This window comes from Ctenopharyngodon idella, chromosome 15, assembly GCF_019924925.1.
Source record: "Ctenopharyngodon idella isolate HZGC_01 chromosome 15, HZGC01, whole genome shotgun sequence".
Classification (NCBI taxonomy): domain Eukaryota; kingdom Metazoa; phylum Chordata; class Actinopteri; order Cypriniformes; family Xenocyprididae; genus Ctenopharyngodon; species Ctenopharyngodon idella.
In genome coordinates this window covers 8,353,810-8,370,915 of record NC_067234.1, presented here as the reverse complement: position 1 = coordinate 8,370,915, position 17,106 = coordinate 8,353,810, and the positions used below count along the sequence as shown (strand labels likewise).

Below are 17,106 nucleotides of genomic sequence, written 5' to 3'. Positions count from 1 at the left end.
TTGAACTGTTGCCGTCTGGTCGACGCTACAGAGCACTGAGCACCAGAACGACCAGACACAGGAACAGTTTCTTCCCTCAGGCAATCCATCTCATGAACACTTGACAATAAACGAGGAACACACAACACACACACTATTATACATTCATTTATTTATTTAACACACATACTTGTTTACATTTCTAATTTACACTTAACATATCTGTACATAGTAAATTGCCTATTTTAATTTATTTTAATTTGTATATTGTGTCTTTGCTATTTTGCACATTGTCTGTATATTTGTATATTGTTCTTTTTATTATCTGTGTCTTGTCTTGTCACTGTCACTCTGTTGCACTGTGGAGCTTCTGTCACTACAACAAATTCCTAGTATGTATAAACATACCTGGCAATAAAGCTCATTCTCATTCTTTCTCATTCTCATTCTCTCATTCAAAACATAAATTGATTATGTGTTATGTGTATGCCAGATTAAAGAGACGCATTTTTAGTCTAGATTTAAACTGACAGAGTGTGTCTGCTTCCTGAACAATGCTAGGCAGACTGTTCTAAAGTTTAGGCGCTAAAAAGGAAAATGATCTACCACCTGCAGTTGATTTTGATATTCTAGGTATTATCAACTGGCCAGAATTCTGAGATCACAATAGAGAAGGACTATAATGTGTTAAGTTGTAGTTTATTTATCAAGTGAGGAGGGCAACCACCCAGTAGAGCATTACAGTAATCTAGCCTTGAGGTCATGAATGCATGAACTGTTCCGCATTTGTCATTGAGAGCATGTCATTGTTTATATAAATTATTAAGATGGAAGAATGCGGTTTTACAAATGCTAGAAATGTGGCTTTCAAATGAGAGATTGGTATCAAAGAGCACACCCAGGTTCCTAACTGACGACGAAGACTTAACAGAGCAGCCATCAAGTGTTAGACAGTATTCTAGGCTATTACGTTAAGAAGTTTTTGGTCCAATAATTAGAATCTCTGTTTTTTCTGAATTTAGTTGTAGGAAATTACTGGTCATCCAGTTTTTTATATCAGCTATGCATTCCGTTAATTTTGTGAATTGGTAAGTTTCGTCAGGGCGCGAAGAAATATAGAGCTGAGTATCATCAGCATAACAGTGAAAACTAACACCATGCTTCCTAATGATATCTCCCAAGGGTAGCATGTGCAGAGTGAAAAGCAATGGTCCTAGTACTGAGCCTTGCAGTACTCCATATTGAACTTGTGATTGATATGACATCTCTTCGTTTACTACTACAAACTGATAACGGTCAGATAAGTATGATTTGAACCATGCCAATGCAATTCCACTTATGCCAACGTAATTTTCAAGTTTAATAGAATGTTGTGGTCGATAGTGTTGAATGCTATTAGTGCAGTAACACTAATAGAGAGATACAACCACAATCCGATAAGAGCAAATCATTTGCAACTCTAATGAGAGCAGTCTCAGTACTATGATACGGTCTAAATCCTGACTGGAAATCCTGACAGATACCATTTCTTTCTAAAAAGAAACATAGTTGCGATGATACTGCCTTTTCTAATATTTTTGACAGAAAAGGTAGATTCAAGATCGGCCTGTAATTGACTAATTTTCTAGGATCAAGTTGTGGTTTTTTAATAACAGGTTTAATAATAGCCAGCTTAAAAGTTTTCGGTACGTATCTTAGTTATAAAGATGAATTAACGATATTAAGAAGAGGATCTATGACCTTTGGAAGCATCTCTTTCAATAGCTTAGTCGTTATAGGGTCTAACATACATGTTGTTGATTTTGATGATTTAACGAGTCTAGACAATTCTTCCTCACCTATAGCAGCGAATTAATGGAATTTTTCCTCAGGGACACTACAATGCACTGTCTGACGCGATACTGTAGTAGACGGTTGCATGGTTATAATTATAATAAGGAGTTAACCTTACAATAATCTGCACAGAAGTGATAGAAGCATCTGATTTGGGCACTAATAAACAGGACATAATCCATGAACTGACTGTTCACCGCTAGTCCATGCTGCAGCATGTACTCAATTTCAGATCTCATTATGTCACGTTTGCTTGGGTTTACACTATAGGGATGTTGCTTGACTGTGGAAGACGCACCAACATCAATGTCATGTTTTAGCACGGTGGTTCTGCCAGACACATCAGAAAAGAGTGAGGGATAGTCACTTATCAATCTAATAATATGCTCACTCTGTTTTTTTTTTTTGTCATGTGTGCAAGAAAACTCTGTAGCACTAATCTCTAAGCACTAACAGGCTCAAGAAGGTGGATTGGTTTTTAGCAGATTTCATTGTCATGGTAACTTACACTACACGGCTAACCTGCTCCGGAGCAGGTTTTATTCTGGGTTAGAGATCACAAACCCAAATAGGACCAATCAGCTGTGAGTAAAGTAACATGTATCTGATGCAATAAAGCCACTCTCCCTGTAACTCTCGCTCCGAATTAAAGCAGTTTAGAGTAAAAGAAATGTAGAGACAAAATCTTTTGCTACTATTTAAGTTATATAAATTATAATTATGTACAATTCATTTAATATATTCATATAATTATTATATTAATTGATTATTAATTAATTAATATTAAACTTTGCTTTTAAATTCATATAAACATAATACATGCATTAATATATAAAGCCTCCTTCTTTGATTCACATGCATCGATTTAGTCAGATATTTTCTTTCAACAGCCTTCTCAAACTTTAACTGCAGCAGCAGTGTTTATTCCTGCCTTGTAAATGCATTTAATTTAATGATATTTTTCATAACAATCTCTTAAGCTTCTGAAGAGAAGTGAATTGCGTGGCTCTCTCGTGAGAAGTGAATCAAACAGACGCTCTGCATGTTCTGTTTGACTGGCTTTTTGCCGTACTTGTCACACTTTCAGGTGCACACACTTCAGAGTTAATCACAAACCCTAGATCAAACCTGAGTAGACAGAGAACGTTTATTACTGAGTGTGAGACCACTGAACCTGATCTAAACCAGGTTGGATTTATTTGGATTTGTCAACTGTAAACCTACTCTGAAACTTGGAGTTTATTCAGTTAGCTTCATGCAACAGGTCACTTTTCTCCTATGACCTGCAAAGAAACTAAGTCTGCTTTATTCTGTATTTTAACCCTTGTGTCTGCTTTAGTTTCTCTGTTTTTGGAAGCTCGGCTTCCTACATTTTGTTGTACTTTGTTGCTTTTTTACCTTCAGTAAAGATTATTTGTTTTTTGGAATTTCACAACTCACTGCGCATTACTCTTCTGCTCCTGAGTTCATTCATTGGAGAGTTAGCTCAGTTGTTAAGACTCTGAGCATGAGAGACCTGCGTTCGATGCCCCCGCATAAGGCATCTGTAGTACATAATGGTCTGAATATTTAGGATGATGTGATTTGATTTTAAACATTATAAGATGGGTTCTAAAGACTTGCAAATAATTTTCTATGTGTGTTTGTGTGTGTGTCTTTGTAGTCCTGCCTAGTAATGGATCCGTCTGGCAGGTTGTCCTGTGAAGAGCTTCTAGAGCTGCCATACTTCCAGGAGGATGGGGGAACGGGATGGAGCAGAGAAAATGATCGTCTCGGAAGACGCTATGAGAAAGGCCTAAGACGCAAACCTCCCGGGGTATGAATCTACAGTAAAAAAAATTTAAAAAAATAAATAAATTCACAAAGTTTAATGTCCAAAGGTTTAAAGACACTGATGATCAGACAAGTACAAGTTTGGCACAAGGGAAAACAAATCCATGGCATTTTTACTTGTTCATTAACCCATTCATTTGCCATTAATTCAAAGGAAAAAACAATAAAAAACTTTCCAAAAAATAAAAAATAAAAGAATTTTAAATAAAACAAAAATATATATATATATATTTTTTGTCGTTTGTTGAAGCCACCACTCTGCTGAGCTCCAGGTAATATCACAATTTTGAGGTGTTGGCCTTTGTTAGGCCTTGCCTTCTTGATACCTTCCCTAGGTCGAGTTAAGCGGTTACCTTTCGCTTAGAGAGTAGAAGGCGATATGCTGAAGCCTCCGCTCCCCTGAGCTCCAGATAGATCATTACGGTAGGTGTTGGCCCTCTCTGGGCCACACTTGACATCACCCTGTGATGAGTGAGCTGGCTTCCTCTTGTTTGAGAGTCTCTATTCAAGGCTGCCGCTCCATTTGAGCTCTAGGTAGTTGAGGTCTTTGACGTTGGCCTACCGCAAGGCCACCTTGACAATCACCCTATGATGGGCTCCTTTCGGCTCCCTGGCCACATTCCCTTAAAGGGACCCCTTCTGTTGAAGTTGTTGGTTCCAAGCCTTTGAGCGGCCTTGGTAGGCTTCTAGATGTTTCTGGAGGCCTCTTTGAGGCTTATAGCTTGGGTAGTGGCCGTAGGGAATGCTGTCTCTGACAGCCTATTAGACCCGTAGGAGGAGTGATTTTGACGTTTCTATTGAAATTGTCAATCTGTTTTTTTGTCAGCCATTCTTTGGCATGCACTCCCCTCAGCATGGCAGCGTGGGTATTTCGTTCCCCATTAGCGTTCTAGGACGCAATGCAAGTTCCCTTTTGAAAGGGAACGTCTCAGGTTACGCATGTAACCATGGTTCCCTGAGAACAGGGAATGAGACATTGCGTCTCCCTGCCATGCCTCGGGGCCGCCTGCTGAACAGTCCTTTCAGACGATAAGTGGATGACTTGTTCTCTAGGCGCCCCTTATGTGCATTTCAGGTCGTACTAGTAGTGACGTCATAGGCTGTCACCGGCCAATACAATTGCCGTGATTTGATAGCATTTCAGACACCGGTTCCTGCTAAGGTGTTCCCCATTGGCGTTCTAGGACGCAATGTCTCGTTCCCTGTTCTCAGGGAACCATGGTTACATGCGTAAATTGAGACGTTTCGTTTTTTTATCAACACAATTGCATATATAGAATATAGAAAGAACGTCTCGGGTTACGGATGTAACCCTGGTTCCCTGAGTAGGGAACGAGACGCTGCGTATAACGCATTGGGAACCTTCTGCGTGTTTGCGTCATTGAAGCACTCATGTATCTAACCAATCGCGTAGCGAGACGTCAGAGGCGGGTGACGTCACGGACCAGGAAACTATAAAGCATACCCGGACGCAGAGATCGCTAGCTTCTGGGATAAGTCTGAAGCAAGCACTCGCAAGTATGCTGGGGGTACGGCAGGAGACGCAGCGTCTCGTTCCCTACTCAGGGAACCAGGGTTACATCCGTAACCCGAGACGTTCCCTTTCGTGGGAACTGTCGACGCTGCGTATAACGCATTGGGAACGCAATCCCAGCTGTGCCGTAACTTCAAGTACTTGCCAATGTTAGCTTGACAATACAGAAGCCCCCGGAGTGGAGCCGACATCCAGGTTGTAAAACCTAATAAATGTGTGCTGGCATGACCATCCAGCTGCATCACATATATCATCAATGGAAATTCCAGACATCAAAGCTTTTGATGCCGCCATACCCCTAGTAGTATGGGCACGGACATTCAGTGGGGAAGGCTGTCCGGCCGCTTCATATGCAAGTGAGATGGCCTCGACCGCCCACTTGCTCATCCTCTGCTTCGATGCTGGGCCCCCTTTCTTAGGGGACCCATAACAGACAAACAGTTGATCTGATTTTCGCCACAGGGCAGCTCTGTGGACGTACGCATCTAAAGCCCTCACTGGGCAGAGCAGATTCAGCTTTTCCTGATCCGAATTCCCAAAGGGAGGAGGGTAAAAGGCCTGGAGCACAATAGGGCCTGTGACATTGGTGGGGACCTTCGGCACATAGCCAGGTCTAGCATGAAGGAATGCCTTCACCATTCCTGGGGCAAATTCCAGGTAAGATGGAGCAACTGAAAGTGCTTGTAAATCTCCTATCCTTTTCAGGGAAGTGATAGCGAGTAGGAAAATAGTTTTTAGAGTGAGGAATTTTTCTGGAACCTCCTCTAATGGTTCGAAGGGAGCCTCGGCTAACCCTTGCAGTACCACGGCCAAGTCCCAGGCCGGAACCCTTGTGCGCACTGGAGGCCTCAACCTCAGTGTACCACGGAGGAAGCGTGTGACAAGGGGGTCTCGTCCAACCGAGGAATCCCCCTCAAGAGGAGCATGATAGGCTGAGATAGCTGCAACATAGACTTTTAAGGTAGAAGGGGATAAGCCTTCTGAGAATTTTTCTTGAAGGAATCTTAGCACAAAGCTTATGGAAGAGTGGACAGGGTCCGTATCATTTTGTCTACACCAAGTAGAGAATAAATTCCATTTATAGGAATATAGCTTCCTCGTGGAGGGAGCTCTGGAGTTAAGGATGGTCTCCACAACCTCAGTTGGGAGACCAGCATCTATGAACCTGGCCCCCTCAGAGGCCAGGCCCATAGCTTCCACAGTTCTGGGCGAGGATGTATTATCGTGCCGCCCGCTTGCGACAGGAGATCCTGTCTGAGGGGAAGCTCCATTGGGGAGCCGTCTAGTAGGGACACTAAGTCCGAGAACCATATCCTGGTTGGCCAGAACGGGGCTACCAGTATCAGGCTGGCCCCCTCCTGGCGTACTTTCTCCAGAACCCCCGGGAGCAGAGCGAACGGGGGAAATGCGTACAGACGTAGCCTCGGCCACGTCTGTACCATGGCATCCAGACCCAAAGGTGCTGGATGTGTTAGGGAGTACCAGAGTGAACACTGGGTTGACTCTCCCGATGCAAATAGGTCGACTTCTGCTTGACCGAAATTTCTCCATATGAGGTCCACCACTTCCGGGTGGAGCTTCCACTCCCCGGGCCTTGGCCCCTGTCTCGACAGGGCGTCTGCTCCCACATTTTGATACCCCGGGATGTAAGCTGCCTTTAGCGAGAGCAGCTTCCCTAGGGACCACAGGAGGATCCGACGGGCCAAGTAATATAGTTGGCGAGACCGCAGACCCCCCTGATGGTTTATGTATGAGACCACCGACATGTTGTCCGTGCGGACCAACACATGGTGGTCTCTCAGGTCTGGGAGGAAGTGTTTCAGTGCTAGAAATACCGCCATCATCTCCAGCCGATTTATGTGCCAGGAGAGCTGATGGTCCTCCCATAGACCCTGAGCTGAGCGACCACTCATGATCGCCCCCCAGCCCGTGAGGGAAGCATCTGTCGTAAGCATTACACGACGACCAGAAGTCCCCAGCACAGGTCCCTGGGACAGGAACCAGGGATTTTTCCACATGGCCAGAGCACGAAGGCATCGCCGCGTGACTTTGATCATGCGAAAAGGATTTCCCCTTGGAGAAAACCCCCTGGTCTTGAGCCACCACTGTAAGGGTCTCATGTGCAGAAGGCCAAAAGGTATCACGTTGGACGCAGCTGCCATCAGACCCAACAATTTCTGAAACTGTTTTACAGTGAGTGACTGGCCTAATTTCACCCCTTTCACGGCTGCGAGAATGGAACTCACACGAGCGGGGGACAGATGCGCCCGCATCGTGGTGGAGTCCCAGACTACACCCAGATAATTGGCAGTCTGAGCCGGAACTAGCACACTCTTTTTGGCATTGAGCCTCAGCCCAAGCCTTTTCATGTGGGACAGGACAGCATCTCGATGCTGAGCTGCCAGTTGCTCTGATTGAGCTAGAATCAACCAATCGTCGATATAGTTTAGTACACGGATGCCCTGGAGTCTCAATGGAGCCAGGGCTGCATCCACGCACTTCGTGAATGTGCGGGGTGATAATGACAGGCCGAACGGAAGAACCCTGTACTGGTAGGCTTCGCCCCCGAAAGCAAACCTGAGGAACTTCCTGTGAGAAGGATGGATGGACACATGAAAGTACGCATCTTTCAGGTCTATCGCCACAAACCAGTCCTCGGACCTGATCTGTGGGATAATCTGTGTAAGCATCTTGAATTTTAGCTTTTGTATAGAGCGATTTAGCACACGTAAATCTATGATAGGACGTAGTCCCCCATCCTTCTTTGGAACGATGAAGTAGCGGCTGTAAAAACCTGACAGCTTGCTGGGAGGAGGAACCCTTTCTATAGCTCCTTTTTGCAAAAGTGTCACAACCTCTTGTTCCATCACCAGAGACTGCTCGGGGGTCACCACTGTGGGAAGGACCCCATTGAACCTGGGCGGGCGAGACCCGAACTGAATTCTGTAACCCTTCTCTATAATGAGCAGCACCCATTTTGATATATTCGGTAGAAGTTTCCATTCTGCCATAAAATCTACTAAGGGAACCAGTCTCTCGAGACTGGCCTCTGGTGTTTTTTGAGCACTTGGCTCGGCTCTCTGAAGCGGCGCACCGGCAACAGATAGCCGAATCAAGTGACGGCCGGCCCTCCTCGGAGGGTCGGCGGGGACCGCTGCGCCCTGATGCACACTGGATGGCAGGGTCAAGTCAAGTCACCTTTATTTATATAGCGCTTTTTACAATGTAGATTGTGTCAAAGCAGCTTTACATTGATAACTGGTACATTGTTTGACTGCACAGCAGCTCTTAAAGAATAGTGTCAATGCAGGCAGATCAAAAGCACTGTTGAATATCAAAATGTCAAGTCAAGTGTCCCCAACTAAGCAAGCCAGAGGCGACAGCGGCAAGGAACCCAAACTCCATCAGGTGACATCAGGTGGCAGACAAGTGGCAAATTGGTGTTAAATGGAGAAAAAAACCTTGGGAGAAACCAGGCTTAGTCGGGGTGCCAGTTCTCCTCTGGCCAACAGTGCTTTGTTACAATTCAGGTTGCTATCATAAGTCCAATAGGATCGCAACATTAAAAGTATTTATTTCAGTTCCATCCAATTGAGGATCGTATTCATCACGCCGGTATGGACGGTTGTTGAGGAACTGTGTCGTGGCTGTCGTGTCGATGAGGCCTTCACAGGGGATGATCTAGTTGACTCAATCTCTGCTGATACTTCAGGGCTGCGTTGTGGTCGTGTCAAGGTGCAGGTCCTTGGTCTCACCTGGATACGGCCCGGATCCGGTTGACTACGGTGAACCTCGGGATAAACAGAAAGACTAATATTAGCGTAGATGCCATTCTTCTTCTGATGTAACGAGTACATCAGGTGTTATAGGAAGTGTTCCCGGTTCCGGCTGACCTAATTTATGCAGCCTAATAATCCTTTAACGGATTTGGAAATATAAATTGGTAATGTGTTATGTGTATGCCAGGTTAAAGAGATGCGTTTTTAGTCTAGATTTAAACTGACAGAGTGTGTCTGCTTCCCGAACAATGCTAGGAAGATTGTTCCAGAGTTTAGGTGCCAAATAGGAGAAGGATCTACCACCTGCAGTTGATTTTGATATTCTAGGTATTATCAGCTGGCCTGAATTCTGAGATCGCAATAGACGTGAAGGACTATAATGAATTAGGAGCTCGCTCAGGTACTGGGGAGCTAAACCATTTAGTGCTTTGTAAGTAATTAGCAAGATTTTAAAATCTATACGATGTTTAACAGGAAGCCAATGCAGTGTTGACAGAACTGGGCTAATATGGTCATACTTCCTGGTTCTAGTAAGAACTCTAGCTGCTGCATTTTGTACGAGCTGTAGTTTATTTATCAGGCGAGCAGAACAACCACCCAGTAGAGCGTTACAGTAATCTAGCCTTGAGGTCATGAACGCATGAACTAACTGTTCTGCATTTTTCATTGAGAGCATATGTCGTAGTTTAGATATATTTTTAAGATGGAAGAATGCGGTTTTACAGATGCTAGTAACATGGCCTTCAAATGAAAGATTGGTATCAAAGAGCACACCTAGGTTCCTAACTGACGACGAAGACTTAACAGAGCAGCCATCAAGTGTTAGACAATATTCTAGGTTATTACGTGAAGAAGTTTTTGGTCCAAAAATTAGAATCTCTGTTTTTTCTGAATTTAGTAGTAGGAAATTACTGGTCATCCAATTTTTTATATCAGCTATGCACTCCGTTAATTTTGTGAATTGGTAAGTTTCGTCAGGGCGCGAAGAAATATAGAGCTGAGTATCATCAGCGTAACAGTGAAAACTAACGCCATGCTTCCTAATGATATCTCCCAAGGGTAGCATGTACAGAGTGAACAGTAACGGTCCTAGTACTGAGCCTTGTGGTACTCCATATTGAACTTGTGATCGATATGACATGTCTTCGTTTACTACTACAAACTGATAACGGTCAGATAAGTATGATTTGAACCATGACAATGCAATTCCACTAATGCCAACATAATTTTCGAGTCTATTTAAAAGAATATTGTGATCAATAGTGTCAAATGCTGCACTAAGATCCAGTAACACTAATAGAGAGATACAACCACGATCTGATGATAAGAGCAAATCATTAGTAACTCTAATGAGAGCAGTCTCAGTACTATGGTACGGTCTAAATCCTGACTGGAAATCCTCACAGATACCATTTCTTTCTAAAAAGGAACATAGCTGTGATGATACTGCCTTTTCTAGTATTTTTGACAGAAAAGTGAGATTTGAGATCGGCCTGTAATTGACTAATTCTCTAGGATCAAGTTGTGGTTTTTTAATAAGAGGTTTAATAATAGCCAGCTTAAAAGTTTTTGGTACGTATCCTAATGATAAAGATGAATTGACGATATTGAGAAGAGGGTCTATGACCTCTGGAAGCATTTCTTTCAATAGCTTAGTCGGTATAGGGTCTAACATACATGTTGTTGATTTTGATGATTTAACAAGTTTAGACAATTCTTCCTCTCCTAAAGCAGTAAATGAATTGAATTTTTCCTCAGGGACACTACAATGCACTATCTGACACGATACTGTAGTAGACGGTTGCATGGTTATTATTTTTTCTCTAATATTATCAATCTTGCAAGTAAAGAAGTTCATAAAGTCATTACTGCTGTGCTCTTTGGAAACATCAGAAGTTGAAGCTTTATTTCTTGTTAATTTAGCCACTGTATCAAATAAATACCTAGGGTTGTGTTTATTTTCTTCTAAGAGTTTTGAAAAATAGGCAGATCTAGCAGATTTTAAGGCCTTTCTGTACTCAATCATTCTCTCTCTCCACGAAATACGAAATACTTCTAGTTTTGATTTCTTCCAGCTGCGCTCCATTTTTCTGGCTGCTAACTTTAGGGCCCGAGTGTGGTCATTGTACCATGGCATTGGATTAATTTCCTTAATCTTTTTTAAACGCAAAGGAGCAACTGAGTCTAATGTGCTGGAAAAGACAGAGGCAATAGTTTCTGTTGCAACATCGAGGTCTTCTAAGCTGTCTGGTATGCTAAGGCGATGAAAATGATCAGGAAGATTATTTATAAAGCAATCTTTAGTGGTAGAAGTGATGGTTCTACCATATTTATGGCATGGAGGCAGTTTAGCCGCCTTGACTAAATGTAGTATACACGAGACTAGATAATGATCTGAGATGTCGTCACTCTGCTGCAGAATTTCAACAGCATCAATATCGATTCCATGTGACAATATTAGATCTAAAGTATGATTATGACAATGAGTGGGTCCTGACACATGTTGTCTAACACCAATAGAGTTTAGAATATCTGCAAATGCCAATCCTAATGCGTCTTTTTTATTATCTACATGAATATTAAAATCACCAACAACAAGGACTTTACCTGCAGCTAGTACTAACTCTGATAGAAAGTCAGCAAATTCTTTGATAAAGTCTGTATTGTGTCCTGGTGGCCTGTATACAGTAGCCAGCACAAATGTCAACTTACATAATGTTACGTAAAGTACCATAGTTTCGAAGGAATTATATTTGAAAGACTTCTGACTAATACTGTAAATATTACTATAGATTACAGCAACACCTCCCCCTTTGCCTTTCTGACGGGCATTGTGTCGATAATCATAACCTTGAGGACTAGACTCATTTAAAGTAATGTAATCGTCCGGTTTTAGCCAAGTTTCTGTCAAACACAGCACATCTAGATTATTATCTTTGATAATATCATTAACAATAAGTGATTTTGAAGAAAGGGATCTAATATTTAACAACCCGAGTTTTATCATTTGTTTAGCATTATTATCTCTATTTTTTATTTGTTGAACATCAATTAAATTTTTACCATTAAATGGGTTTGGAAGTTTTTTGTTTTTACTAATTCGGGGTACAGACACAGTCTCTATTTGAAAATATCTAGGTGTAAGAGTTTCTATGTGTTGAGAGTTATCTGAATTTTCTGACTTCTGTAACGTGAGGCAGCTAGCAGACGGTCGGTTTAGCCAGTTTGTCTGCTGCTTTCTGACCTGGGCCCCAGTTTGTCATGTTTCAGTTCTAAGACTATGTGCCATATTACTAGAGAGAAGAGCAGCACCATCCCGGGAGGGATGAATACCATCTCTTTTTAACAGGTCAGGTCTGCCCCAAAAACTTTTCCAATTATCTATGAAACCTATATTATTTTGCGGACACCACTTAGACAGCCAGCCATTGAGTGATGATAATCTGCTAACTATCTCATCACTCCGACGAACAGGAAGGGGGCCAGAGCAAATTACTTCTCCTGACATTGTACTTGCGAGTTCACACACCTCTTTAATGTTAATTTTAGTGATCTCCGACTGGCGAAGTCGAACATCATTAGTGCCGACGTGAATAATAATCTTAGAGTATTTACGATTAGCATTAGCCAGCACTTTTAAATTTGCTTTGATGTCAGGTGCTCTGGCTCCCGGCAAACATGTGACTATGGTGGCTGGTGTCTCTATTTTCACGTTCCGTGTAATAGAATCGCCAATAACTAGGGCACTTTCAACAGGATTCTCAGTGGGTGTATCACTGAGTGGGGAGAACCTGTTTGATGTTCTTATTGGAACGGAAGAGTGGTGTTTTTCGCGGCTAGGCCGCCTCACCGTTACCCAAGTGCCCTGCTGCACGGGCTCTACAGCCGGAACCAAACAATGTACAGAGTTCACTAAGCTAGTCGCATCCAAAACAGTATCTGAAGCCCTTGCATTCTTACTATCCTCGATTAAAGTTTGGATGCGTGTCTCTAATTCTGAGATTCTCTCTGTCAGCCTGACTATTTCCCTACATTTATGACATGTAAATCCCTCATCACTGACAGAGAGAGCTATGGTAAACATGTGGCAAATGGAACAGGTAGCAATGCTGGGAGAGGATGACATGACTCACCGTGTTTGTAGACTGATCCGACTTACCACAGCTGTTTGAAGAACGCGTTGAAAAAGGAGCGCGCGAGCGACTGTTAACAAGTTGACAAGCTAGCGCTGCAAATGCAAATGCGTTGTAACAGCGATTTAGATTCAAATATTACAAGCTAGCGACGTCAGATTAGTGTGATAGGCAATATTACATATACGGTAATAAAAAAATAAGCAACAATGAATAAAAGTAAGAGATTCAAAACAAAGCTATACGGAGTTACAGACGCAAACCAATCTGAGCAGCGAGGCAGACAGGAGCAATCGACAGGAGCAATCGACAAAAGCACTACAACAAACGGCTAAAACCGATATATTCGGTAGAAGTTTCCATTCTGCCATAAAATCTACTAAGGGAACCAGTCTCTCGAGACTGGCCTCTGGTGTTTTTTGAGCACTTGGCTCGGCTCTCTGAAGCGGCGCACCGGCAACAGATAGCCGAATCAAGTGACGGCCGGCCCTCCTCGGAGGGTCGGCGGGGACCGCTGCGCCCTGATGCACACTGGATGGCAGGGTTAGCATAACGGTCCCCTGAGGGCGCCGAAGGGAAGCGGGTGCCAGATATTTTAACACCGGGCTCCCTCCGGAGGGGACCGCCCTCACTGGGTCCTGACCCACAGATGTCAGGACCGCTTCGAAGCCTTCTTGGCGATAATAACGGCCCGCAGGTCCGCTTTACCCCCAGAAGGCTTCTGCTGTGTGGACCGCCCCGACCCCCAGGTTTTCTGCGGAGGGGTACGAGTGGCCACACTAAACTTCTGTTGCGCTCTGTGGTGCGCAGAGGAGCTCGTAGACGGCCGAGGCTGCTCCCACTCAGCAGCCCCGGGGGGAATTTTTGAGCGGCGGGGGAGGAACCTCTGGAACGCCGCAGATTGTTTTTTAGTCTCCTGGAACCTGTCGACAACCGACGGTACAGCGTCGCCAAACAGGCCCGCAGGAGACAGCGGCGCGTCCATAAGGGCAGTTTTGTCTCTGTCCCTTATGTCCGAGAGGTTCAGCCACAAGTGCCTCTCCGTGGCCACCAAGGCTGCCATAGAGCGACCCACTGACTTGGCCGTCTCTTTGGTGGCACGGAGAGCCAGGTCTGTTGCTTTCCTGAGCTCCTGGATGCACTCAAACGTGGCCTCCCCGCTCTCATCGATTTCCCCCAGCAGGTCAGCTTGATATGCTTGCAGCAGCGACATCGTATGTAAGCACGCTGCTGCCTGGCCTGCTTCCGCATAAGCCTTGCCCACCAAGCCTGATGTTGTCTTTAGGGGCTTAGTGGGCAGCGTCGGGGTTTTTAGGGACGATGCAGATTCGAGCGAGAGATAGCCCGCGAGCGTCTCTTCAACCCGAGGCATCGCCCCATAGCCATGCTGTTTCAGCCCCACTATATTACTATAGATCGATGTTTGGGGGCTGAACACTCTGTATTGAACTGGCCTTCTCCACGATCTCGACACCTCGGTGTGGAGATCGGGGAAGAAAGGCAAACCCCGACGCTGGGGTAGGGAGAAACCGTTCATCGAGCTTACTTTTCGGTTTCGTCTCAGCTCTCTCTGCTGGCCAGTCGATTTTTAACTTATCGACAGCCCTAGTCACTACCTCCAAGAGCTCCTCATACGCTGGGGAAGAGGATGGCGGTTCCTCCTCCCCAGCCTCGGCGCTCGCCGCATCAACCTCCTCAGAGGAAGAGAGGTGAAGCGCCGGTGTCTCTCTCCGGGGGGAAGAAACCGCAGCGCGTGCTTCCACCACCAGAGAAGAGACACTGGACCTGGCAGGTGAGGGACGAGATAAGGCTGGGCCCGTCTCCATCCCCTCTGCCAGCTCCATTTGTGAACCCCACGAATGGAGTCTGCGCTGTGCCTCAGCAGCAGCGGGACCCGATCCGCGGGGAACACCAGCCAAGGCACCCTCCTTATCAAAGAGTGCCCGGCGTGATTTTAATACTCTGAGGGTGAGCTTATCGCAATGCACACAGACAGCCCCCTCGAGAGCTGCCTGTGCGTGCTCAACCCCCAGGCAAACAACACACATTTCATGTGTATCCCCCGGTGTCAGGTATCTATCGCAGGGATGTACACATTTAACAAAATGCTGCTGTTTTTCCGCCATTTTCCCCGTGTCTTTTTATATATATATATATATATATATATATATGGTGCTTGTGAAAACTCTTGTCCTCAGACAAAGAGATTTTAAACAGGCTACTTTCGTTGGTAGACAAACAACACCAAATAAGACACACAAGATAACATAGAGTGCTTGCTGAAGACAACAGAAGCTAGCGATCTCTGCGTCCGGGTATGCTTTATAGTTTCCTGGTCCGTGACGTCACCCGCCTCTGACGTCTCGCTACGCGATTGGTTAGATACATGAGTGCTTCAATGACGCAAACACGCAGAAGGTTCCCAATGCGTTATACGCAGCGTCGACAGTTCCCACGAAAGGGAACTAAATGTTACCGTATTGACATCCCTATATCTATGAGATTGAACCATATAGGGCCTTTAAAATGAAGATACCAAAAAAAGTTTGTTAAGAACCAGAATCTAAAAGGATATTAAGATCATTTAATTCTTCTTGAGTTACAGGCATGCAAACTTGGGGCAAAAAACACAAGAAGTGCTTTTTCCAATTTTTAAACCATCACCATTGGCATATAATGCAACAAAGATTGCCGAAGTAAACAGATTTAACTAACAGATCAACCATTCTCTGTGTAAAAATAAACTAATGATTCTGCCATCTTTCTAAGGTCATGTTTAACCCCCTGTAATTTGGCTCCAAATCTCAGGTGAAATTTGTCATTTTGACCCTCCTCTACAAAACATTGATTTACTCAGTAAATATACATTCATGACATTTAATATTTTGGCTTTCTTCTTCATTTATGTATTTCTTTCACAAGAAAAAAAAAATTATCAAAATATTTTTTTTAAGCTGGGGACCTCTGGTTTAGTTGACACAGAATAACCCTATAGTAATTATTTGGGAATTTCAAAAGACCAAAAAGAAAGTGCATATTAAGATAATGAGAATTCAGAGAATAGGCCATGGTATTGAACATAATGTCACAATGCAGAAAAAAAAAATGCAAAATATAATTCTTTGGAGAGATGAAATGGAAGGAATGAAAGAAGCAAAGATTTTATGAGGGCAGCACAGAAATTTAAAAAATACTTTGGTTTCCAACCTTGTAATGCATGTTGCTCACTTCACGTTTTTTGGCTATTAATCAACAGTGAAATTTTGTTTTCCAGCCTCAATACTTTCCACAGCTGACCAACAGTAACACCTCACCAGCACCTGAACTGAAGAGTAAACACAGGCACAAACATGACCATCACCTACCCAACATCTGACCCTGGGACTGGTGCAAATGTGTTTGGTAGGGCAAACATGTTTTCAGTGGAATGACTTGATGTGTTTATTTCAAACAACATAGAAGTTTAGCTTTTTTAACACATACTGTATTAAAACTATTAAAGTTATATATACAGTATCTCACAGAAGTGAGTACACCCCTCACATTTTTGTAAATATTTTATTATATCTTTTCATGTGACAACACTGAAGAAATGACACTTTGCTACAATGTAAAGTAGTGAGTGTACAACAGTGTAAATTTGCTTTCCCCTCAAAATAAATCAACACACAGCCATTAATGTCTAAACTGCTGGCCACAAAAGTGAGTACACCCCTAAGTGAAAATGTCCAAATTGGGCCCAATTAGCCATTCTCTCTCCCTGGTGTCATGTGACTCGTTAGTGTTACAAGGTCTCAGGTGTGAATGGGGAGCAGGTGTGTTAAATTTGGTGTTATTGCTCTCTCTCTCTCATACTGGTCACTGGAAGTTCAACATGGCACCTCATGTCAAAGAACTCTCTGAGGATCTAAAAAAAAGAATTGTTGCTCTACATAAAGATGACCCTGAAACTGAGCTGCAGCATGGTGGCCAAGACCATACAGCAGTTTAACAGGACAGGTTCCACTCAGAACAG

At 43.7% G+C, this 17,106-nt stretch overlaps 1 protein-coding gene across 1 annotated transcript in view; it reads left to right on the top strand.

Annotated features, from left to right (window-relative positions):
• The window catches only part of LOC127495356 (cyclin-dependent kinase-like 1), a 63,332-nt gene extending 46,578 nt beyond the window's left edge, over positions 1 to 16,754 (top strand). Inside the window, exons 9-10 of the mRNA XM_051862154.1 lie at positions 3,476 to 3,628; positions 16,366 to 16,754. Coding sequence (XP_051718114.1) covers positions 3,476 to 3,628; positions 16,366 to 16,467 — 255 coding nt within the window. The 3' untranslated portion in view covers positions 16,468 to 16,754. The remainder of the gene's footprint in view (positions 1 to 3,475; positions 3,629 to 16,365) is intronic.
• Positions 16,755 to 17,106: the final 352 nt, after the last annotated feature.